Source organism: Rattus norvegicus, chromosome 10 (assembly GCF_021556685.1).
Source record: "Rattus norvegicus strain SHRSP/BbbUtx chromosome 10, alternate assembly SHRSP_T2T, whole genome shotgun sequence".
In the NCBI taxonomy this organism is placed as follows: Eukaryota; Metazoa; Chordata; class Mammalia; order Rodentia; family Muridae; genus Rattus; species Rattus norvegicus.
Window position 1 is genome coordinate 79,525,525 of NC_141543.1, and position 24,361 is coordinate 79,549,885.

At 51.2% G+C, this 24,361-nt stretch overlaps 1 protein-coding gene and 1 long non-coding RNA gene across 16 annotated transcripts in view; one reads left to right on the forward strand and one right to left on the reverse strand.

Annotated features, from left to right (window-relative positions):
- Window positions 1-1,814: 1,814 nt before the first annotated feature.
- The window catches only part of Akap1 (A-kinase anchoring protein 1), a 33,141-nt gene continuing 10,594 nt past the window's right edge, over window positions 1,815-24,361 (reverse strand). For 2 of the 14 annotated variants that reach the window (XM_087569308.1, XM_087569309.1), the window contains exons 2-12: window positions 23,845-24,232; window positions 15,473-17,066; window positions 12,667-12,800; window positions 11,154-11,280; window positions 10,505-10,632; window positions 8,218-8,395; window positions 6,105-6,255; window positions 5,675-5,742; window positions 3,751-3,824; window positions 3,071-3,133; window positions 1,815-2,837 (exon numbers count right to left, since the gene is read on the reverse strand). In XM_087569308.1, the coding sequence (XP_087425434.1) occupies window positions 2,763-2,837; window positions 3,071-3,133; window positions 3,751-3,824; window positions 5,675-5,742; window positions 6,105-6,255; window positions 8,218-8,395; window positions 10,505-10,632; window positions 11,154-11,280; window positions 12,667-12,800; window positions 15,473-17,039 (2,565 nt within the window). In that variant the 5' untranslated portion in view covers window positions 17,040-17,066; window positions 23,845-24,232 and the 3' untranslated portion in view covers window positions 1,815-2,762. 14 annotated transcript variants of the gene reach the window in all.
- Window positions 21,870-23,213, forward strand: LOC134480855 (uncharacterized). 2 transcript variants are annotated; one of them, XR_015631929.1, is made up of 2 exons: window positions 21,870-22,107; window positions 23,088-23,213. It is a non-coding gene; the product is annotated as an uncharacterized LOC134480855 (long non-coding RNA). The 2 variants fall into 2 exon arrangements; XR_015631928.1 differs by having other exon boundaries at window positions 21,875-22,107; window positions 23,110-23,213.

Here is a 24,361-nt window from a genome sequence, read left to right on the forward strand (position 1 = left end):
AACACACCAGAATAGATGGCTGTGAGCCACCATGTGGTTGCTGGGAATTGAACTCAGGACCTCTGGAAGAGCAGTACAGTGCTCTTAACCGCTGAGCCATCTCTCCAGCCCCCCCCCCTTTTTTTTTTAATGTATTTATTTTTATTCCACGTGGAAATGTGGGCACTGGGAAATGAACCCAGGTCCTCTGGAAGAACAGCTGGTGCTGTTAACCGCTGAGCCATCTCTCCACCCCTTAATGTTACAACTTTTTTTTTTTTTCCGGGGGGGCTGGGGACCGAACCCAGGACCTTGCGCTTCCTAGGTAAGTGCTCTACCACTGAGCCAAATCCCCAACCCGGACTTTGTTGTTAATGTTTTTCTTACACGATTTAAGCGAAAAAATATCAAAATTTCCTTCTTTTTAATTGCAGTTTTTGGGAAACTGTCACAGTGAGGAGTCAGGTTCTGTTTTTAAATAATTTATTGTTTTATGCACATTAGTGTTCTGACCACCCACCAGTCCGTGTGAGGGTGTCGGGTCCCCTGGAACAGGAGTTACAGTTGTGAGCTGCCATGTGGGTTCAGGAAATTGAACCCCATCAGGTTGTCTTTCTACTGTGTTTTACCAGACTGCCCTAGACATTATCAGCAGAGTTGATTTTTCCTTCTAGGTCATCTTACATAAAGAGCACTCACCCTTTGGCTCAGATGTTACAAACTTTTCCTGGCTTGATTCATACTTGACTTTTAAGCCTTTCACAGAAGCAAAACCATCAATGGCCCTGTATTCCCCTGTTCCCCTATGATCTAAAACTATCCCTCTGGCCGACCATTTAAGTACTGGCATTTGTCAGGGGACATAAACCTAGGTGAGCATGGGGTTCCTTGCTACTTAGATAAGTGGTTAACAGCACTTCGACTGGGGAGTGGCTGGCCTTGAGACTTGGCTCTGCTCTGTTCTGCTTTAAGTAGCTCAGCCAGGAAGGGTTCCTGCCTCACAGGCTTGTGGATTCCGTATCACCACAGCACGGCACAGATCACTGTGGGAGTCCTCTAGTGTGACGGCTGTAAGTGACTTCAGTTCTCAGGAGCTGGATGCTGGTCTTGGCATAAGCAAAGCTATACTTGCAGTAGCAGGTAACCTAGAACCTAGGCTCTGCAGTGACCAGCTACTCCTGTGTCTCTCAGGGCTCAGAGGATACTAACGCCTGCAGTGAGCTGGAAGAAACAGTACCATCGAAGGGCAGTCCCCAAGATTCAGTCCCCGAGATTCCACCCTCACCCCCAGCAGTTGGCTGGATCAGGCTAAGATGCCTTTGATGACCCCTAGTAACAGGAGTCTCAGATAAACTAACTTGGAAAACCCCAAACGCCTGCTCCTCTGAAAAGTGTCTGTCTTTTGTAGGGTTCATACCTTCATGATTGGCCCTCCAACCTCCTTTTCTCCCGAACTCCCAACCACGCCCCGTAGAACCACCCTCCAAGGATGACTGAGACCTTAAGATCTGAGAGACCGAGAACCTACATCCTCCCCAGACCCTATGGCGTTGGCCAGAGGAGCCTGTGTCTCTATCCTCTACCTTCCACAGCCTCTCTCTACACCACACCCTGTGTTCTCTCAATGCAGAGGCCAGAGGAAGCTGGGCTGCCACCTGGTGGGAGCAGGGGGAAGAGCAGGCCAGAATGTCTTCTAAGGTTTTGGGTCCTCCCTTTCTTTCACCGTGGCCCTTGAGAGCCACAGCTGGACCCTCTACCACACCACTCGCCACTACTCCTTAGTCCCAGCCCCAAATTTCTGCCACCACTGAAGAAAAAAAAAAATGGACTCAAGGTTATAGTTTATACAATTCAAAATTTATGTAAAGTCCATGATACTTAAGTTATTCTTAAATTGCACAATGCTAAAGACAGCCTATAAAAGTCAAACACACCACTGCAAGGTAATCCAATGAAGGTTTTTTTTAAATGCGTACAGGAAAAAAAAATCAAATCCCCAATGACAGTCTCCCATACAGCTTCCTGTCTGCACAGAAGCTCAGGGCCCCTGGCTGGAGCAGCAGGGGAGTTAGTCCCACTCCATGGGATGGGTGGACTTGTGGAAGAGTTTTAAGTTCCCTTTGTTCTCCAGTGTGTCTTGTACAAAATATTACATTTTTAAACATATTTACAGAGTTTGCACAAATAGAAAATGGTTACAAATTACAACCAGGCTTGGCAAGATAATAGCTTCCCCTCTCCCCACTCACTGGGGTCAGGTGTGACAATCGCTCCTTATTTACACCTATGTTTAAAAAAGTCTTGAGTTCCCAGAGACCCGGAGGAAGTATATAAAAACTGCTAAACACCGTCAACTCATCCAAGTGAGCCACACAGGGAATCCATACCGATTAGTCCGTGTCTCACTCCCTGAATAAAGACTCTGAAATTGACCCTCTCAGCCAGCCCCACACCCGCCCTGGCCTGCCTGCTGCAGTGTGTGGGGTTTGGGTGGGGAGAGGGGAACGGATGGGATGGGAATGGGACAGCCTGGCTGAGAGACCTCCCGCCAGACAGCCTCCAGCCAGGCTAAGCCAGCTGGCTGGTGAAGCGCCCGCCACTCTAAGGCTTTGAAAGGATACCCAGCTCCTCCTGGGAGGAGTCTCCTTCTCCACAGGACTACAGAATGGGGAAAGAAGACTCAGTGAGAACAGTGTTCGTTACTCTGCTGTTAAATCTCTGTCCTGGGTGCCAAACCCAATCTCAACAGTGCAAAGAAGACCGAAGCAGCCCAGGAGCCACGGTCAAAGGCTGGCATAGCAGCTGTCTACCCACTGTGCCAGGCCCCGCTCCACCAGCGACCGGTTTATCAACACCACCTGGAAAAGAGAGTTTTCTTGAGAATTCTGCCTGGTACCTAGGGGCTAGGTCTCAAGCAAGCACATCTAGCTTCATGGCACTACATGACACTAATACCATCACTCCCAACCCTGATGCCCAGTGTCCCCTGAGTGGCACTGGCCCACGATCATGTTGTCTAAGAGTGGCCAAAACTAGTTCCCAGTCAGCCTGTGCTGCTGACAGCAGCTTGGGTAGAAAGGGGCAGACTCACTTCATCTCCAACCACACTCCATAGCTGAATCAGAGGAAGGCCAGTTGCACTGTAGCTTGTCACCTGGAGGGACATGGGGCATAAAAACATCTTAGGCTGTACACACTTAAAACTTGAGACGAGTTTTACCAAGTAACCTAGACAGGTCTCAAACTCAAAATTTTCCTGCCTTAGCCTTCAGAGTGCTCCAATTAAAGGAGTGTGCCAGGCCTGGCTTATGCACTTCAAGCTTGCTGGTCACTCCAGCCCCATGACCATAGGGGTCTGAAGGAATTTAAGTGTCCGATCTCAAGAAGTCGGGACACTTAGCTGCACTAGGCAGGAGACTCCCCTGACAGCCCCTGGCTGGTCTCCAGCCTCCTGCCCCCCTCCCACACCTGGGCCAGTCTCCTGCTCTCTGCCATGCACCTGGGTCAGCCTCCTGTCCCCCACCCCACCCCCACCCCCCCACCCCCAGACACACCTGGGTCAGCCTCCTACTCCCCCACATACACACACACCTGGGCCAGTCTCCTGCCCCACCCCCACCCCCCACCTGGGTCAGCTCCCTACTCCCACCACACATCTGGGCCAGGTTTCTGCACACCCCCCAAACACACACACACACACATACACACCCCTGGGTCAGCCTCCCCCCTCCCCCCCACGCCTGGGCCAGCCTCCTACTCCCCCACACACACCTGGGCCAGCAGTGCTGTATTGCCTGTCATCTCACTCATGGCTGCGTCTGCCTCGGGTGAAAAGTGATCATCATCTAGAAAAGAAGAAAAAGACAAAACAGTTCAGACGCCCTCTGGGGCAAAACAGTCTCGTCACTTATAGGCTGCTCCAGACACTGCAGACTGCAGGACTGTGTCTAGGACAACCACCTTACCAGCTGAGTCTATGCCTCTGTGACTCACGTGGGTAAACACAGGGGAGCCCCAGCTGCATGTGCCCCCCAAGGCATAGGGCACACAGGATGGGGGGGTGAACACATTTGTGTACTTCCAACCAAACCCGCAACGCCCAGAAGACAGAAGGGCGGGCATGTCTACTTTATGGGCAAAGGCTGATCCCCAAAGGGCAACGGGCTCCCACATGCTGGATTACAATTAGGCAGCATTCTAGTCCCAGCAGGGCCCAGTGTGGGTGGACGTCCTCTAGTGGGCAGGACTCAGGTGGCTCGAGTATAAAGTGACAGATAAGAGAACAGGCCAAGGCAGGGAGCAGGAGGGTGGGAGGAGAGCTTTAAGCTGTGGTGGGCAAGTCTTGTGATGAAGCAGGGCTATTTCTGTGGGCTGGCCAGACTGTTAGGTGGACAGCACAGAGACGGGTGGGGAAGAGGGGGAGGGAGGGAGCCTGCCGGTGCTCTGGCAGGACTTCAGCCGCTGCACCACACCCCCCTTTTTTAAAGAAAGACAGCAAACTCATGGCAATGCCCCTGCTTTGGCCTCCTGAATACTGAGATTTCAAGTGTGCAGCATCACGCCTGGTTACACTGAGGTAAGTCTTGAGCACTTAAACGGCTCTGACACAACAGGATCTGAAGGGGAGAGGGCAACGGGTCAGACAGACTTACCTACAGCGTGAGAAGCTGCGATCTGACCACTTTCTACATCAGTACACATGTGACTCCCACAGCCACCCTGACGTGTGAGCGCCACCCTATCGTGCCAGAGGACATGAGCCCAGCACCCGTTCTCTAGCAATGCTCTCGGTCTTAGACACGCAGGTCAGCACAGTCCCCACCCCACCCAAGGAGTGGAGATTGTGCCAAGCAGTGTGCTGGCCCCGAGCCTGTCCCCTCTGGCCACATCCTAAAAAACCTCGTGGAACCGCAGGCTGGCAGCTGGGTAAAGTGCAAAGCAGCAGACCCTGAATGAGGCCACAGCAGCTCTGGCTTCGCCTGGGGACTTGCTAGAAATCTGAGATCTTAGGCTACTGTGTCACTGCTCCGCACTGGCCCCTGGTATTCTCAGACCCGGCGGCTGCTCCCTGGCGTTACTTCTGGCACTGTAGGGCCATATAGAACTAACACTAATTTATCTCAGCGGTGGCTGGTTCCAGTGTGCACCACACCATGTTAGCCTAGCTACCTTCTAGCCCCAGGGGTCCCTCCAGTCCCATTGCTAGTTGCCCCGGTCAGCCCTGGCCAGCCAGGAACTCTGGTCCCAGCTACCCGGTAACATCAAGACTCAACAAACTGTAACCCAACAATCAGATTTATGTGTTCAATAGTCAATCTAAGATACATCCACAGAATAAATTCACTGCCAATTAATAAAGATAGAAATTGCCCACCTAGACAGGATAAAATTGACCTAGACCACCTGGATCGGAATCATCTTCCTCCACTGTCTCTATCTTGATTCCCCTCATTCCTCCTCCTCCCTTCTTCCTAGACTTTTCCCCGCCCACCCTTCCTTCTCATCCAATGATAGGCTTCACCTTATCCTGGACCCGCCTTGCTGCATAATGACATCATCCGACACTGGGCCTCAGTCTAGACTATTCAACCAGAAGCTAACAGTGACAGCAACTGTCTACACAGGCGATAGGCGAGGGCCCCAGGCCCCAGTGTTCCTCACCCCCTCCCCCAGCAGCTGGGGGCTCGCCTGTTACCTGACAGCGGAACCACACTGTCCAGAAGGACTTCTGCTCCTTGGAATGGCAGGGTCACAAAGTCAGACCTGGAAAGGCAAGGAAGGGATGGGTTTAACATGGCCAACAGCATCTGACCTCAGCACAGCGACACCTACAATCCAGGGTGACGAGCACACCTGACTGCAGATGGACAACTGCTACAGCCTGGCTCAGAGGGTAAACTCAGGTGTCTCTCACTCCACATGCCTGGCACTGGGGCTCCTCCCACTGAGCGGCTTCCTGGTTCTGTGAGGCTGAGGCAGGTCAGCACCTTTGTCTACATCTGATGTGAACACAAAGTTGGCAGCAGGAGGGGAAGACTCCAGCCCCATCTGAAGCTGGGCAGAACTGAGCCATGCACCCATGCCATGCAGGGGTGACTTGTGATTGGCCAAGGAGTCCCACTCACCTAATTTGCCGGAGCACGTCGACTTTCACCCTCTTATATCCACCATAGTCCACGTAGCGAATCTCCACCTCATTGGTCTCCTCATAGGAGGCCACTACTTGGGCTCGCCACCAGGCCCCGTCCGCACCAGGGGCAGCGCAGATAACCGTTACTGCAGGGTGGGAGGACAAGTGTGTGGGACACGTCTGGCCTAGGGCAGGGCTGTGAGGGCTACCCTGGTCATTGCTCCCCACCTTCCCACATTGTCAGAGGCATGCATTTCCACAGGGAGGGGACAGGGACAACACGAATCCTCCACAAACTCTCTCCCGGAGCCCAAGACAAGCAAGGGAAAACCCAGGACATGGGAAATCCAGCTCAGCACATCCCCAAAGCTACCCAATCCTGAAGGACCTTCAGTCTGGGTCCATGACTCTGAGATGTAGCCTAAACCTAGTACAATACAAAACTCACTGAGCAGGAGTGAGGGCCTGCCCTATGTGTGTATGCATGGACGCGGAGGCCGGATATGACCTTCCTCAGATGTTGTGTCATTCCTCAGATATTGGGCCTTTTAAAAAAAAATGCTGGCTGGTCAGTGAACTCCAGGAGTCTGACTATCTCTGCCTCCTCAGGGCTGGCGCACAAGCATACTATACACAGCTTTCCTTCCTTTCTTCCTGTGAGAAAATCAAACTCACATCCTGTGACGAACATTCACTAAATTACCTCCCAGCCCTGGGCCTAAGGAAGTCCCCGGAGAGAATCAAGCACTGCTAAGCTTAGTGGCCCAGCACCTAGGACCTGGTCTACCTGACTCCACAACAACCCCAACAGAGAGCCTGGCAGAAGGACATCCTAGGTCTATAGCTCACACCATTGAGCCTCTGCCTCACAAGTACAGAGTGCCCCAGGCAGCCGAGCTGGGCAGGGTCAGGTACCGATCACGGCAGCACCTCTAGCATCTGCTGCAGCTAACTACACCTGGTCCTGATGCAGGCGGCAAAGCCCCAGTGCAGCTAGCTAAGCTTCCACTCCAGTTTGAGCTTGATCTCGGGCTAGATTACTGGAGAATCTGATGAAAATTAAAACCCCATTCTCCCAAAGGGGGGAGGGGGCTACAGATAACTTCAAAGCCCACGAGGAGACAGGAGGCATGTTTTGCATTTAGTCCCCTACCCACTGATATAACAACAAAGGCACCAGGACACCCCAGCCCTGTTCAAGCTGCCTCAGCAAGTCCCTTGTTTGAGAGATAGCGACTCACCCAGACCACTGCACAGGTGACAAGCTACACCCGAATGCCCCACATGACACTCAGCATATCCACTCTACTCCCTGGTGGGCAAGCCTGGGTACCACTCGGTATCGCCCCACTTAGAAGACGCAACGCCCAGTCTGGAGAGGTGGTTCTGTGGTTAGGAGCATGTGTTGTTCTCGAAGACCTAGGTTTGATTCCTCGACCGACATGGTGGTTCACAACCCTCCATAACTACAGTTCCAGGGGACCCAAAGCCTTTCTGACCTCCATGGGCACCAGGCACACATGTGGTGCACATACATACATGCAGGCAAAAATACTCACGAATAACATAAAATGAATGAATCTAATCTTAAAAAAATGTTTAGGTGGGGTTGGGGATTTAGCTCAGTGGTAGAGCGCTTGCCTAGGAAGTGCAAGGCCCTGGGTTCGGTCCCCAGCTCCGAAAAAAAAAGAACCAAAAAAAAAAAAAAAATGTTTAGGGTTGGGGATTTAGCTCAGGGGTAGAGCACTTGCCTAGCAAGCGCAAGGCCCTGGGTTCGGTCCCCAGCTCCGAAAAAAAGAAAAGAAAAAAAAATGTTTAAAAGAAGACGTAAAGTGTCAGGGCTATGATGAGTCCACCCATCAAATCGCCACTCCAATCCTACTGCTTTGGCCGGTCAGTGAAAGTACGAGCTAGCACTGGGCTAGCCAGAAAACTCACTCCAGTATAATTCCATAACGACACAAGAATTTAAGGATGCTGTCACACAAGGGAGCCTGAACAGTCTTTTCCTGATCCAGACCAAGGCTGACACGGGCAACCCTCCTTGCCTACACGTCTTGGCCTGACCAGGAGCCAGGACTGTCCCTGACTCTCCAGGCAGCACTTACTTTCCACTGGGGTGGGCAAGGTGGGGATTCCAGGCTGAGAGTAACAGAGGTACATCTGCTGGTCCAGGCTGCGCAGTGCGTGGAAGGTGGGGTGTGTGTGTTGCTGTACAAATAGGTGCCCAGCATTGACCTGGTTGACCACGATGACTTCCACAGTGATACCATCAGGCAGCATGAGCTGGAGAAGGAAGAGGCAGCCAACACTATATCAGTTATTCTCATGTATGGGGTACGTCCCGAAGCCCCAGGGCAAGTCCAGGAGCTGGCACAGTAACATGGCACCCAGATAACAGAGGTCTGTGGGCTGTTGCATTGTAATACCGAAACCTGCCATTAGAGGCAGCATCACCTCGGGATAAGATAAGGGAGACCCCTAACCCAAACTAGGCAGCCAGAGGCCAACTATATATGCAGTGCTGACGACTCCTTGCACAGGCTGGGCAAGGGTCTATCTCCTGGAGCATGCAAGCAATCAACCCATCACTCACTCCCTCCCTCCCTCCCTCCTCCCCCTCCCTTCCACTCCTTCTGGAATTTTTAGTTCATGCTCACTGAGTTCCCTTGACTTTTTCCTTTCTTTTTAAAAGATTTATTTTATTTGTATGGATCTTTTGCCTACACGCATGCACACGCATACATATACACACATATGAGTGTGCATGCACAGACCATGCACATGCCACCGCCATGGATTCCCTGAAACTGTAGTTATTAGACAGTTGTGAGCTGCTGTGTGGGTACTGGGAATTGAACCCAGGTCCTCTAGAGGAACAGGCAGTGCTCCTAACTGCTGAACCATTTCTCCAGCCCCCTTCCCACTTCTTCTTTTTTTTTTTTCTTTTTTTCGGAGTTGGGGACCGAACCCAGGGCCTTAAGCGCTCTACCACTGAGCTAAATCCCAACCCGCCCTTCCCACTTCTTTTGTTGAGTCTAAGTCAAAGAAAGCAAGTGGGAGTGAGCAGTTTGCTCAGAACAACATGCCGGAGAATCCTGGGTGAGCTGCTTCAGGCCTCTTTGGACCTACAGTTGACTCTAGAGCTTGGAAGAATTTCCCTGTCTCAGAAAAGCAAGCAGCAGCCTCAAGGCAGGTCCCCTGGTGTCCTATTCAGTCCTCTGTGCCTTCTAATTGGCTCCTAGATCAATCGCATCCTATCCACCTCCACCTCGATTCACTTTGGGGTGGGGTCTGAATGTGTGCTCATCTGCTAAGGGGCAGTGCAACAGGTCCTAGCAGAGGCTTCTAAGAGCCCCATGCTTGGCACCCTTTTCCCTGACGCTAAGCTATGGCAACAAAGCAGGGCTCTGAACACAGGAAGGTTTGGACTGTGCCTTCAAACCTAGTGGCCCCAAGAACATCCTTTACTTCTATGGGTCCCTGTAGCCCTGCTGACTTCAAAACACCTGGAGTCTCCTCCCCAGTCCCACTGAGCAAGCAGAACACAAGGGAAGGAAACCACCCACACTAGCCATTCCATTATTAAGGAAGAGAGGCCACAGCCAAGCCTTCTGAGAAAGCCTCTAATTCAGAAGTAAAGCATGGAGTGGAGCCTACCCCATTCCCTAATGCCCACAGTGGAAGAACCCTACCTCCACCCCCTACAGCACAAGGGTCTCTGGTTGGGAAAGACAGAGGTGAAACACCTACCATCCTAAACAAAACCCGAAGGGGCAATCTTCCTGAAGCGGCTTGCTCAGCCTCTGAAATGCAGTGAACAGTGTGTGGCCCACAGAACTGAGCCATCTACTCTCAGCAACAAGGGGCCCAGCAAGGGCCAGGGGCAGGCCTGCTCATCGCTCTGGAGACAGTACCTTCTCTTCTGCCAACTTCTTGGGCTTCCAGGCTAGGGACTCTGCATTTACCAACTAAAATCCAGGCAGTTTCTGAGGAGAGGCAAGAGGAGGGAGTCCTTTGCCAGGGCCACTATTCAGCCCAGCTGACTACAAAGAATGTAGCAGTCCATCTAAGCTCATACAAATCCTTATTGGCAGACCCTACCCAGGCCTCCTCAGAAGTCCCACACCCAGTCACCTAGCTCAGTCTTCCATAGTCAAAAGCCCAGAAAAAAGAAAGCATGCCCAGGGCAGGAAAGGAAGTATAATCCTCCTAGTATGGGTTCAAGAGGCCCTGGCTTCTCACCAGCACTCTCTCCTGCCGTCAGAGAAGACACCGGCAGAACTGAGTGGAGGCCAGAGCAAAGAGCACACACACCCACTGGCCTGCTTAGCCCACGCCAGGAGCCTCCACTGGGTAAGAGTCAAGAACTGAGATCCTGTAGAGCATGCTCACCCACGATGTCATCGGCAGGGAAGGCAGTGCCAGAGAAGGCAGCGGTGGTGCATAGATATTGGTGAGGTTCAGCTCCTTAAACTTCTTCCCAATCAAGTTCAGAGCTTTGTCCACATGATGCTGAGAGCCTACAGGTAAGGACAGGACACAGCCTCTGTGGGTAAAAGAAGAGTGACAGCAAACACAAACCCACCCTCAGGCCTCTTTGGGATTCTCGCGTGCAAGGGTTTCTAAGGTGCCAAACACTGGCTTTGCGTTAGGAATGAAGTCACTTAAATCCACTCCCCTTTGGTCCCCATGCTTTGAACACACCAAGAAGCTGGCAGATGGGAAAGGCACAAGTGGCCTCAGCCAGAAGGTACCTGTGACTGTGAGGGAAATGTGGATGACAGGCACTGTGACCCAGGACCCTGGCCCTGTCACTGAGCACCCACCCTGGCTAGACAGAGACATGGTGCAGAGGGGCAGTCTCCCACAAGCACCCGAACCGGAGGAGTCTGTAGGAAGACACCCAGCATGCCCTCTACCTAGAAACCCACAGTTTCTATTTAAAAGCTAAACTTCCAAATGGACAGCTGCAACCAGGAAGCTACTGCCTTGTGTTGAATTCAGGCGAGGGAGCCAAGCACAGGGCACCACCGCCACTGACCTTCTATGTGGCAGATCTGGATGTTCTGTGTGTAAGGCAGGGTGGAGATGTAGATCTTGGCACCAGACGTCTGCTTCAGAAAACTCACGTACCGTCCCTGCTTGCCAATCAGTCGACCAACTAAATGCTTCCAGGGAAAGAGAGAGGTAAGGATGACAGGAAACCAACTCCTCGCTGCCCAAGGACCCAGGCTTAGTCAAGCTCACACCATTCGTTTCTGTCAGCATGTATTTTTCAGAACTGTTCTAAGCACTTATGCTCACTATGTACCTACGGATAGACAACTTTATCATCTTCCACATGAAGAGAAACAAGCTGGGACATGCTCTGGAACCCACACAAGCCCACACAGCTGCTAAGCAGCTGAAGGGGACAGCCTGGCCCAGGACTCAGCATCTCATTCTAACAGTATGTCCCAGACCAGGAATATTACAGTACCCCTCCTACACATGCATGCACTCTTAATAATCCACTGCTCTAAGGGCTGACTCTCATTCTGAACATCCCTGCCACTCCAAGTCCACCAGGGGCCACAGACAAAAGAGCTGGTTGGACAACGAAAGCATGAGAACACTCAAGACTCCCACCCCACCACTAAAGAAGAGCAAGTACATACAAGTGCCCAGTGCACCAGAACTCCAGGCAAACAGAAGACGCCAGACTTAAGCATAGTGTAAGGCAAGCCCTGCAACAATTCCTAATGACCCCAGCCCTGGAGGGTGGCAAGGGACATGGTCCCTACTCACCCAGAGCCTGCCTCACTATGCCCTCTGTGACCACCGAGGGCAGGATTGATAACAAGGTCACTAGGGAAAGAAACTACCACGGGAGCCAGCAGCCCGGGGTCAGCCTAGGAGTCTTGACCCAAAGTTCAGACTCAGCTTGGAGCCAAGTGCCCTGGGGATTAAGCAGTCTGCCAATTACTTTTGAACCCCAGTGACAAACACTAGTAAGCGGTTAAGTTCTAACAGCAAGGGGCTAGAAACTACTTAGGCGCTGGGGACTGGTGAAGCACCTCGCATTCCTACGATGAACAATGCAGTTAAAACAATGTTTTTAAAGACTAGCACAGGAAAATTAAGTTGCTAAAAATTTAGAAGTATTAGTTAAGACACCACAATCTTGGCTTGTTTAACAATCACAGGGTGTGAGGTGAGAGGGAACACAGCCGCTCGGGGTTGGCCTGCCTGCCTGCCTTTGCTTCTGCCTCAGGCTTTCTGTACTCTACAGCAGCTGACACTCTGCCCAGTTATCGAGTCCACCTCACAGTGCAGAGCAGGGAGACTCTGGCGTTCACTCCTCTGACTGACATTTGCTAGTATACAGAGAAGACCTAAGCCCCAGCCCACACAGAGGAGCCTGGGGGACCCAGCAAAACAGGGGAGGGAGGAAAGACAGTCTGCAGCTTCCCAGCCTGGTCATCTAATGTAATTTGCTGACATCCTTTAACCCTGGCATTGAAAAATTTTGAGCTCCCACAGAATCCAGCCTAAAGGAAAGTCACTGCCCTTACCTTTGGCACCTCGATCTCCCAGATGATGAGGTCAACCTTCTTAGGGTTGGAGCCTGCCTGGACAGTCTGGGGGCTATCAGGTTTCGTAAGCCCACAACAGCTATCCACTGAATCCATACTGTTCCCGTCAGAACCTGCAGGGGAGGAACGACATATATACACACACAGACACCAGCTCACAGTAACTATCACAGCTTCCCAAATTTAGAATACTGGGAGGCCCTGCACACAGACACCCCTCTGCAAGCTTGGCAGATACCACAGACTAAAAGGCTCAGGAAACCCAATGAAAGGAGGCTTAGGGTACCCATGCACCTAATTTTAGCCTGTCACTGAACAGTCCTGCCTGCTTCTTTGGCAGCCGTGCCTCGCCACAGCTGCTGGGCAGACACACACGTGGTAAGCTAGGAAGAGGCACTCTCTATACCCAGGGAGGGGCTTATACAGGGTATATCGGGGAGGGGAGCCAACAAGATGACTCACAGATCTGCAGTTCCAGGAGCAGGCCTTGACCTTCCTGTCACGATCACCTCGATCCCTTTCCAAATGTCCCAGGCCCTCAGACCAAGGATCTCTAGTCTCCAAGGCCCAGGCTTGGGGGGAGGGGGTGTTCTGGGGTACTTGGGCAATCACAGTAGGAAAGCCTTCTGAGGGTCCCATTCTCAGGACAAAGCCAGGTGGGCCTCCTCCCTTCCCCTCTGGAACTGGCTCTGAATATGGGGTGGCCCAAACAGCCCAAACAGTGAGAGAAACCAAACACCAAACCAAGAGAACAGTGGAGAATGTGACTCTGGAACCAACACAGGCCATTCCACTCTTCCCCAGGACCATTGCAAAGAAGGAAGAAGAAGAAGAGAGAAGAAAAAGGAAGAGGGGAGGGGGAGGGGACAAGAACAAGAGGAGGAGGAGGGGGGAGGAGGAGGAAGAGGAGGAGAGGAAGAGGAGGAGGGGGAGGAGGAGGAAGAGGTAGAGGAAGAGGAAGAGGGGGAGGAGGAGGAGGAAGAGGGGACCAAATAAGCACCAAGGACCATTCAGCGCAAGTTAGGAGATCCGGTCCTGACTGAAATACCAAACTCAATGGCCTGAAATAAATCACTCCTGTAAGCAACTAATTAGGCTATTTTCCACCTGGTTTCTCCCAACTCAGGACATAATTCTTTTCCAAGCAATCCACATCTGGATATAAAAGACTATGGTACTCTCTGTTCCCAGTCAAGGAAGAGACCTCCAAAGCGATCTCCCTTTGAGGGACCTCCCTCAACACTAGGTTTACGGCAGAGAACCCCACCCAAGAAACCCCACCTTGGGCAGCCATCTTGAGGTAGAATGAGCTGGTGAAGGTTTTACTACCACAAAGCCCCTAACCTCTGTCCAAGAGAAGTAGACTAGCCAATATGTGCATGCCAGTGGCTCCCAAGAGTGACTCAGAACCATACCAAGCCTTTAGCAGGCTGCATTCATTGACTTTCCAGCTCCCTCATCCCGTCCCCCCGTACCAGCTCCCTTAACTTCAACCTCAAGGGAAGCACATACAGCGGTGCTAAAGCCAACCTGAAAACACCAGTGCTGCTTGCACCCACTGAGAGCTCAGCAGTTACAACTCCCTGGCTATGACTGATGGGCTACCCTGCCTTCCCATCCACTGATTATGGTCTCTTCTCTAAAGCTATGCTCATAAGCCTCAGGCATCTGCACAGCTACCACAATCCATCCAGAGCTGCCACAGGCTGAGGGCTCATTTATTACAATGGGCATCAGACTCCTTTATTCTTAAAATGTTTTTAAAAACCTTCCTTTTTGCCCATTTTAAGGTGCAGTTTTTTTACCTTAGCCTTCCAGCACTCTGGCATAGGATGTATAATACATTATCTGGCCTCCCGCAATTACAGTGGGCAGAAGGTGCTTCCTTTTGGAGGAAAGTAAAGTTATCATGGTCTCAACGCAACAGCATCTTGGATGTAAAAATCCAATGTGTGGTACCCCCACCCCCGGACTCTAAGGTCAATAAATAGTAAAACACCCGAGGAAAATGCCCAAGCTTCCTGGACAGAACTGGTTGGGAACACTCCAGGACAAAGAAGCCATGAGCTGCTTGGAAGTCACTGGGAGGATCACATACCCCCCGGGAGCTGCAAAGCAGGGTCAGGAGCTGCTGACCTGTAAGTTAGCGGTCTGAACTGTCTACGCTGGGGTCAGCACTCGAAAAACCCAGCGCACCCTCCGTTACCAAAGTGCCCTCTTTCCTGGGGTGGAGCTGCAACTGCACAGAAAAAGGATGGCTGAGGCTCTGCGACGGAGGCGATCACAGCAACCCAAGGCAGCTCGAGCCTCCCACCAGCACTCAAAGCTGCGGCTGTCCTGGGGAACTTACCCTTCGAGGGCTTCTGAGGAGAGCAGGTGGAGACACGGAACAAGCACATAAGTAAAGGAGGTCGGCCATTAAGAGATGCTCACCCATCCCTGGCACTTGGGAGGGACCACTTAGGAGGTCCCAAAGGACCATCCAAGGGCAGGTACCCAAAGGAGAAGAGACACTAAGACTGACTGGTGGACCCAACGGCCATGGTCCCTTCTAAAGGTCTGGGGAGGTTTCCCTGGCTAGTGAGCCCATGGGCAATTCTCACAGCCTTAGGGTATCATATGGTCACCTGACTTCTTGGGTATCCAACTGTGTGGGTGGCTGGAAAACAGAGATGGGCAGCATCACTTCCTTGCACAGGGATGGGAAGGGTGGCCAGGAGCTTTTGCCTAGCAAGTAATGGGAGCCCTCCCAGATTCACAAAGAAAGCCTCCGAGACCTTCCTACCTCCTGAATGATCTGCTTCTGTATCCATGGTCCATCCATCCTCGGTCCCCAAGTCTGACAACTCCTCCTTCAGCACCCCATTGCTGAAGGGCTCAGTACTGTCTGGCAGTGGTGGGGTGACAGCTTTGTCTCCGGAGCTTGAGATGGTCTCTGTGCAAGAGTCTTCAAGCCTCGAAGTACTGACAGGGTCTGAGCACAGCCCCAAGGAGGTAACTGAAAGGACACTCTGGCTGTTGTTGGACGTACAGGTGACAAAGGTGTCATCACCTCTCGGGTTACTTGCCCCATCCAGAGACTGCCTCTGGGGGGTAACTGGCGGTGGGCAGGGAGCCAGGGAGATGTGGTGTGCAGAGTTCTTTGGCTTCTGGTCCTTGGTGGGGCCTGACAGAGGACTGCTGAGACAGCTCACATAGGTCTTTGGTGGTGGGGCTCCTGCTGAAGGGCTGGCAGTGGCACCTGTTCTGGTGGAAGCAGGATCTGGGATTTCTTGTCCCAAGCTAGTTTCCTGGCTGGCTGGGACACAGCTCTCCTCCTGCCCCTGAGGCTGAGTGCCCGGGGTTGGATGCACTTGTGCCACAGTCTTGCCCACTGTGGTGGCCCGTATCTCTTCAGTCGCTTCCAAGATCACCTGGGAGATGATCTGGAAGGCAGTCTGCTCAATCTGGTCCTTTTCAGGCAAGGTCTTGTCTTTGTCCAGTTCTCTAGCCAGGCTTCTGTCCTGGCTACCTTTGACTTGGGGTACCAGCGCACCCTCATCCTTAACCAGCTCCGAGTGAACTGGCCCCACAAAGCTACTTGGCAACTTCCCAACAATATATTCTTCCTTCTTTAAAAGCTCATCTACCTGTGGTGGGCCACTTCTCACCTTCTCTCCCCCGCCTCCCCCGGGAGCTAGGATCGGAAACTCACTCTTCTCTACTTCTGAAACACACTCCTGGGGCAATAGGCCTTCCTCAAGTACACTTTCCCCCAACACAGCATCTCCAGTCCCTTCCGCCCCACCCGTCTCTCTCGCGTTCTCTCCAGAGGCTGCACACTGGCTTAGCCAGCCTCTCCCAGGAGTTCTGCCCAGGGCAGACTCTTGCTTACACCCTTCCACTGCTTCATAGGGGAAGGACAGATCCTTTGGGAAAAGCGGACGTCCAAGAGGAATAGATTTGGCTTCGTCCCCCATCAGGGAGAGTACCACTTTTGAATTCTCATCTCTGCACTGTCCTGCCTGCAACCTTGTGTCTACAATGCTGGGGAGGTTGCCTGAGGACTCTGATCTTCGGCGAACTTGACGGGTCCTTGGCAAGGCTGGGGGATCTGTAAGAGGCCTGTCCATAGAGCGCTGCTCTTCCTTTCCAGGAGGCTGTGTGACACTGGGGGTCACAGACAGGACTCCAGGACAGGCCTCTTCAGTGGGCAGTCGGTCCTCGATGGCAGGGCCAACCTTCAATGTCCCCACCTGCTTGCCATTGCTGCTGAGCCGATCTTTTTTACGAGAGAAAAACCACCACCAGCCAAGGAGTGCTAGCATTCCAGGCAAGGCCAAGGGGAAGAGTGAGCGGAACTGGATTGCCATCTTGGAGGCGATGTGAAGTAGCTACACCTAGGAAAGGAAGGAGAAAAAAAGGAGGTATTACAGAAGACAATTAAGAGTGCAGTAAGCTGGGCATGGCGACGCCCCCCTTCAATCCCAGCACATGGGAAGCAGAGGTGGGTGGATCTATGAAGTCAAAGTGTGCAGAATTGGTTCCAGACCAGCAAGGGCTAAATAGTGAGAGTCTGTCCCAAAGGAAAAAAAAAGGTACAATCAAAACCAACTTGGGGATGGAGGAACTGTACCCTGATGTGTGCATTACACATGCACAGGGGTTTCTGTTTGGCTACAGAGTCACAAGGCAAATACCTCAGCACACCCTGACTGGTTCTAGCATTCAGCAAGGTCAGGAACCCTGCTGGAGGACTCCTGCTTCTCCAAAAGTGGTCTACAAATCAAAGTTGCTGATCACTCCCCAGTACCTGCTACAAGTGCAGCCCTACTGAATCACACTGGTTCTTTAACAAAATCCCCAGGAATCTTTAGGCACAGTACAGTTCGGAGGAATCCTGAGACTAGGAGACCTAGCTACCCCAAAATGAATGGAATAGGAGCATAGAGGAAGTCATTCCAGAAAGCCCTTCCAGCTGTAATGACAGACATCCTTCACTAACATCCAAAGGCAGAGAAGCAAGACGGCTAAGTGCAGAGCAGGACTGAGCAGTGGTCAGGGATCAGGTAGAAACCTTCCACGATGTTACCTGTGGCTTCAGGTTCAAGCAGGCCCACCTGCATCCTTTCACTCTCAACCTTCCCATTCATCCTCGTTGGAACCTATCACTACCTTGGTGGTTAAGTAACTCAACATCTTGCAGCTGAGGAATGGGAATCTGGCTGCCATCCTACTTGCCAGCTGACTGGTCCATCAGGGAAGACTCGATGAGACAAGGAAGGGGCGCTCCATGCTACCCCTTCAGAGTAACAGCACAGGAAACCTTACGCATACCCTATGATCCAGCAATTCCGCAAAAACAAAAGTAACCGTGCCTAGGCAAAGGCTCTTAAGAGGCTCCCACCAAGGCTATCCTTTGAAACAACGTTGGGATTGGCCTTTTTCAGAGCAATGAGTGGTAGATATACAGTAGAGTCATCAACGCTGAGGCTGTACTGGTGTTACAGATATTGTGCTCTGACAGAAACCACTGTAGTGAAGAAAACAAAAGCCCTATGGGGAGATGACTTGGACTAAGCCCTCGGCTGAAGGAAAAGGGCAGTTTCTGCAAATCGATTTTGCATGGTCAAATATGAACTCATCACTGGCGTGGTCTTTCAGTAGATCCTATCTGTAAACAGAAAGCTGTCTTATATTTGTAGTTTTCCAGCTTGGATCTGCATATATCAAGGAGGAAGCTTTTTTTTTTTTTTTTTTTTTTTTGGTTCTTTTTTTCGGAGCTGGGGACCGAACCGAGGGCCTTGCACTTCCTAGGCAAGCGCTCTACCACTGAGCTAAATCCCCAACCCCAGCTTTTTTTTTTCTAAAGATTTATTCTACGTTTTGCCTGAACATATGTAGTATGAGTGCCTGACGCCCTCAGAGGTCAGGAGGAGGCATCAGGTCCCTTGGAACTAGACTTATGGCTGGTTGAGTCACCTGTGGGTGCGAGGAATCAAGCAGCAAGTGCTCCTAAGCTCTGAGCCATCTCTCCAGTCCCCTGAGGAAGATTATTTTATTTTATCGGCACCCCGGGCTGGCCTTGGACTTTAAGTTCTCTTGTTTCAGTCTCTCAAACACTGTGATTGCCACTGGGGCTATGAGTGTGAGCCACCACACCCAGCTGCTGAGGAAGCTTTCCTGAGCCCAAAGCCAACTAGCACCCAAACCAATTAAATCAGAACCCAAGAGGCAAGAGCTGACACGAGGTTTGGTCTGGTTTAACCCAGGTGAATACTGACTCGGTCAGGCTTGAGAGCCTTTTGTCTGCATCCTACACACAGCAACAACGTAAGTGAGAGTCACTGGGTCTGCGCTCAGTGTCATTCATCTGAAAGAGTAAAAGCAACTTGAGACTGTTAAGGAGTAGATCTGCATGCTTGGAACAAGGCAGGAACCCACAGCCTAGAGTCGGAAAGCACTGCCCAGCAAGCAAAAGATTACAGGAAGTGGCCATAAATTTCTGTCTGACTCCTTATTAACTAGGAAATCCCTTCCACAGCAGGACTCAAATTTGTGATTCTTACAGAATTCTAGAGGTTCTCTGGTTTCAGGAAAGAGTTGGTTCAGGACGAAGCCTCTCTCCAGGGCTGTTTCAAGGCAAAGCTGAGACGTGTGTGAGGGAGTTCCCCCACCAGCCCTGTAGAGGGCAGGATTTGTTTGTCTCCTGCTTCCAAGACAATGGGTGAGATTAGCGGCCGCTATTCATTCTCTCCCCAGAATCAGCCTCTGGGATCAGCAGATCCACACAAAGGGCTTGAATGCACTCACCGAGTCCAGAGTCCAGCGGTGTCACCTTAAGGGTATCTGGTGCCAGGAAGCACCCATAGGAGATTCTCTGAGGCAACTGATGCCTCTTTACCCCACAAGGAAACAAATAGCCCATCTCTTCCTCACCCCAGGCAGTCTCATGTCGGCCAAACAGCCTTCTAGGGAATTAGTTAAGAGGCCATTTCCCTAATTTAAATGCACGCGCGCACACACACACACACACACACACACACACACACACACACACCCTTTACCCTCACAAAGCTTCCTCCCCACTACCTCCATTCCCTAGTGTCCTAAGCACTTGGTTTTTAAACCTTAAACCTCCCAAGATATAAGTGGACTGAACTCTACAGGTCCCAAAGGCCCCCATACTCTACACCCACAAGCTAACTGGAAACTGTTCCAAGACCAGTTTCTGCCCCCCAGAAACAGGCTGCCTGCAATCAGGGAAAGCCTCCCACAAGGATGCTTCACAGCCCTGCCCTAGGCTGGTGAGGAGGACACTTAGCTATTTTGAATCTGCTGGAATTAAACTCCTGCCTGTGTATTTTTAGCAGGTCCACTTGCCCAGGAATAGATGCATACTGGCTTGTGGCCAAGCGGTCACACAGAGCTGAAAGCAGGCACGTGCTACAGCCAGCAGCCCTTTGCAGTCAACTGCTCCCTCCAGGTTCTAAAAAGATCCTTTCTCTTTCCAGAAGTACCTGTGGCTTTTTAGAATGTCCTCTGGAGAAGCAATGGCCTCACTCCCCAACCAGCTGACAAACCTGTAACCAAGTCTAGAGCCTTCTAAACAATAAAATAATCCCTGGGAATGGCACAAAAACACTGTTGGCCCTGGTGACTAAGTCAGTTTTGGCTGCAGTTACTGGGAAAAAGGGCTGCATGCAATTGACAGGAAAGTCAATCATAAAAAACAACAGCTTAGAAGCCAAGAGCCCAAGTCCACTCTAGGCTGGGCCCTGAAGCAGGGAGGATCCACAGAACTCTGCTCTGGACAGCTGTTCACACACCCACTTGACTGGAACTAGAACATTCCTCCCATTATCGTAGTGATGACCACCAGGGAAGTGTGTGCGCCCAGCACAGCTTGCTCTTGATAAATGTGCCTTCCCTTCACGGGGTCTTCCCCCGGGCCAGCAATCAAACAGAAATCCAGCTGGCCCCGAAAGCTCTCCTGTATTTCCTGTGGAGAGTAGGGGCAGGCTGCTGGCTACATAAGGAAGTTCCCTAAGTAGGAGTTGAGGGGAGGAAGAACATACAATTGTAGTTCCCTGCCTGGCAGCAAAAGAAAGAACCTCTAGCTTCCATCCACAGCGTTTTCTCAATTCGAAGCCCTGTTGCTCCTTGCCCACCTACATATTCAGATCTGTGCACGATGCTTCTATGGAGCAGTTCTTCTACCAGAAGCTCAAGGTCAGTCTGCCAGAAGACTCTCTCACACTCACGCACACACCCCTGCACAAGTATTGGTGAGCCCAGGAAAACTTTTTTAAAGACCTGGATTAGGACTAGAGAAGTGGCTCATTTAGTTCAGGGCACGTCTGCTCTTCCAGAGGACATATATATGTTAGTTCCCAGGACACATAAGGAGGTGTCGAACCATCAGTGCCAGGGATCTAACCCCTCTCCTGGCCTCCATCGGCACCAGGCACACATGCCATGTCCATACATATACATGCAGGCAAAACACCTCGTACACATGAAATAAGCTAATCTTTAAGGCAAGGATTTCTATAGGTTGCAATAGATACAGGGTGTATGTGTGTGTGCATGCACACAAATTCCCTGGGCAGAGCCTGAAGGTGTCCTAGGAGCTGACCTAAAGAGCGGGTGAGGAGGCTTGGCAAAATAAGTTGTGACCTTTATAGCACAACACTGGCAGCCTGGTCAAGTGGGGCAGATCACCAGAGGTAACCACTAGGGCGATCCCCATGTGAGTTTTGGCCAACATTAGTAGCCAGGCACTTAGCCACAGGAGGTTACTGAGCACTTGAAATATGACAAATGTGACTGAAAAACTCTAATCTTACGTAAAGTTAATCTAAATAGCCACATGCCAGCAAGTACTAGTGGGTTTTTCCAGAAAGTCCCCAGATGTGAGAGGTCCTGACTGAGCTATGGGACTAGCACCTACCTTGCTGGAAAGTACAGTTCTGCCACTGAGGCTGGGGGTGACGGTGAGCCTGGACTACTCTCCCACAGCAGCATGGCTGAGACCCAGGGTCACAGAGATGGAGCCATGCCTCAGGCCTGCTGATCTTAGCCTAGCCCCGTGTTCCCTTCATCCCTGGGGGTCTGATCAACTTGTGACTCATGCACCCTCAGGATTCCGTGTTAGCTCATAATGGGTTAGCTGACCCGCCCAAGGTTAGCCCTACACCCTCTATTGTGATGGCCTTACAGAGCAGCAAGCCAGTCAGTGCAGACAGACAGATTCACCCTAGAGCAGCTTTAACTCCTAGCACAGGTGGGCCATCTATCCAACGCCGGGGAACACTGTCTCAGCCTGCATCACAGGAGGAGGGCAGAAGCTCAACAGAACATCTAAGCAGAAGACCTGCTGGGTGCAACTTCTCTGGCCCAAAAGGAAAACTAAGGTCGAGAACCAACCTAGAGGCCCAGGTAAGAAGAGCTGGAACCCAAAACTCCCATTCTAAGCATGGGACCTCCCTCGCCAGCCTAATCAGTAGCTAACTAACTTCCAGTTTAAAGAATCTAGTTACAGGGGTTGGGGATTTAGCTCAGTGGTAGAGCGCTTGCCTAGCATGCTCAAGGCCCTGAGTTCGGTCCCCAGCTCCGAAGGAAAAAAAAAAAAAAAAAGAATCTAGTTACAAGGGCTTAGCTGTTGAAAGCACTGGCTCCCCTATGTAGGACCCAGGTTCAATTCTCACTACCCACAACATGGCTCAAAACCCTCTTCGACTGGAGTCCCAGGGGATCTAATACCCTACTCTAATTCCTGGAGGTACTGTATACACATGATGCACATACACACATGCAGATAAAATATCCACAAACGTTAAAGGAAAAATCCTTGGTGACAAAGGAACCAACCACACAGGACACACAGGAACAGAGCATCCACCTCTTTCCTCTGAGGACAGGCAGGCCCAGCCCCAGTTCTCTCTAGCAATGTGAGAAAACAAACCTTCTAGAGTGGTCTCCCCAATTACTTCATCTCAGGTAGAGAGGTAGGTGTGTGTGTGTGTGTGTGTGTGTGTGTGTGTGTGTGTGTGTGTGTGTGTGTAGGTGTGTGTGTCTTTTTTTTTTAATTTTTTTTATTCATTTATTATATATAAGTACACTGTAGCTGTCTTCAGATACACCAGAAGAGGGCATCAGATCTCTTTACAGATGGTTGTGAGCCACCATGTGGTTGCTGGGAATTGAACTCATGACCTCTGGAAGAGCAGTCGGGTGCTCTTAACCACTGAGCCATCTCTCCAGCCCGTGTGTGTGTGTGTGTGTGTGTGTGTGTGTGTGTGTGTGTGTGTGTGTGTGTGCGCGCGTGCGCGTGCGTGTGTGTGTGTGTGTGTGTGTGTTTTAAACACTATCTTATTCTTATTGTTATTGTTGGGGTGTTTTGTTTTTGTTTTTTTAAGACAGTGTTGTTTCTCTGTATAGCCCTGACCTTCATAGAACTCCATCTATAGACCAGGCTGGCATCGAACCCAGACATCCACCTGCTTCTGCCTCTCCAATGCTAGAATCAAAGGTGTGTGCCATCATGCCTGGACTAGAGGTGTGTTTTTTGAAAACTTCGAAGGTTGTGTCCAGTCCCTCCTGGCCCCCCACCTTGGGCTCTTCACTATTGCCTGGTGAATTTACAAGTGAATTCTGTCAGGCTCTAGGGGACGATGACAAAGTAGATACAGGAATGCACTCCTGGGTACATGGAGCTCCCACCTCACCACAGGAAGGCGCCACACGGCCCTGCCCCAAAGGTATGAGCAGTGATCTGACAACAAGCTTACTTGAAGGCCATAATCCTAGCTGAGACAGGAGGACCATGAGTTAGAGGCCCTGTCTCAAGACCTAGCAAATAAAAACTAATATGGTATATGGCTTCACAAGAGGTAAGGAAAGATGTTGATGTGTGGCTAATGATGCCAGCAACCAAGAAATCATAAAGGTGTAAGAGAAACATTCTATTCAGTAAATATTTATTGACAAGTCCAAGTACTAGGCAGCATAGGGTAGAAATGAGTAAGCTATGAACCTTCCACAACTTTTTTGGAAGTGAAAACCCATGACCTCTTCCCTAGTGAGCTGCTCTGCTGCCCACGTAGTCAATGGCTGGTCCAAGGGGCAGGAAAAAAAAATGTCTGGTGGTTGGAGGAATAAGCAGAAAACGAGTACCATTTTCTCAGGCAGGCAGGGATGTTCTAGTTCTTGTGCGGGGATGAGAGGACTTTAGACTAAGTACTGAAGAGCCAAGCATAGCCGGGTTGCACTCAGTGACCACTGTCACCACCACCTGGGTGCTCAAATCCAGATCTCTTCTCCTTCACATCTTCCAAAAGGGAAAGCCTCCTGTTGGCTTGGGAGCCCTTGTTGAGCAGTCCTGAACTCAGTCCCATACTCCCTGGTGCACACTCTCGGAGGTCCCTGGCTCTCCTCACACATCAGCTTCTTGGTACTACCCATGCACATTCACTTTCTCAGCAAGGTACTGGAGGATGTGTTCTCCCCAGACACAGGAGTGGATCCAGAAAGGAGGGAGCATCCGTAGGCATGTTATTGTGCACTGTGTAAAGATTATGCTTGTATTACTTAAATGCTGATTTCCGTGCCCCCCCATTATCTGGCAGCAATTCTTATTCTAAGAATCTCCTGTCTTAATGTTGTATAAACATTGCTCCTCAATTATTTTCTG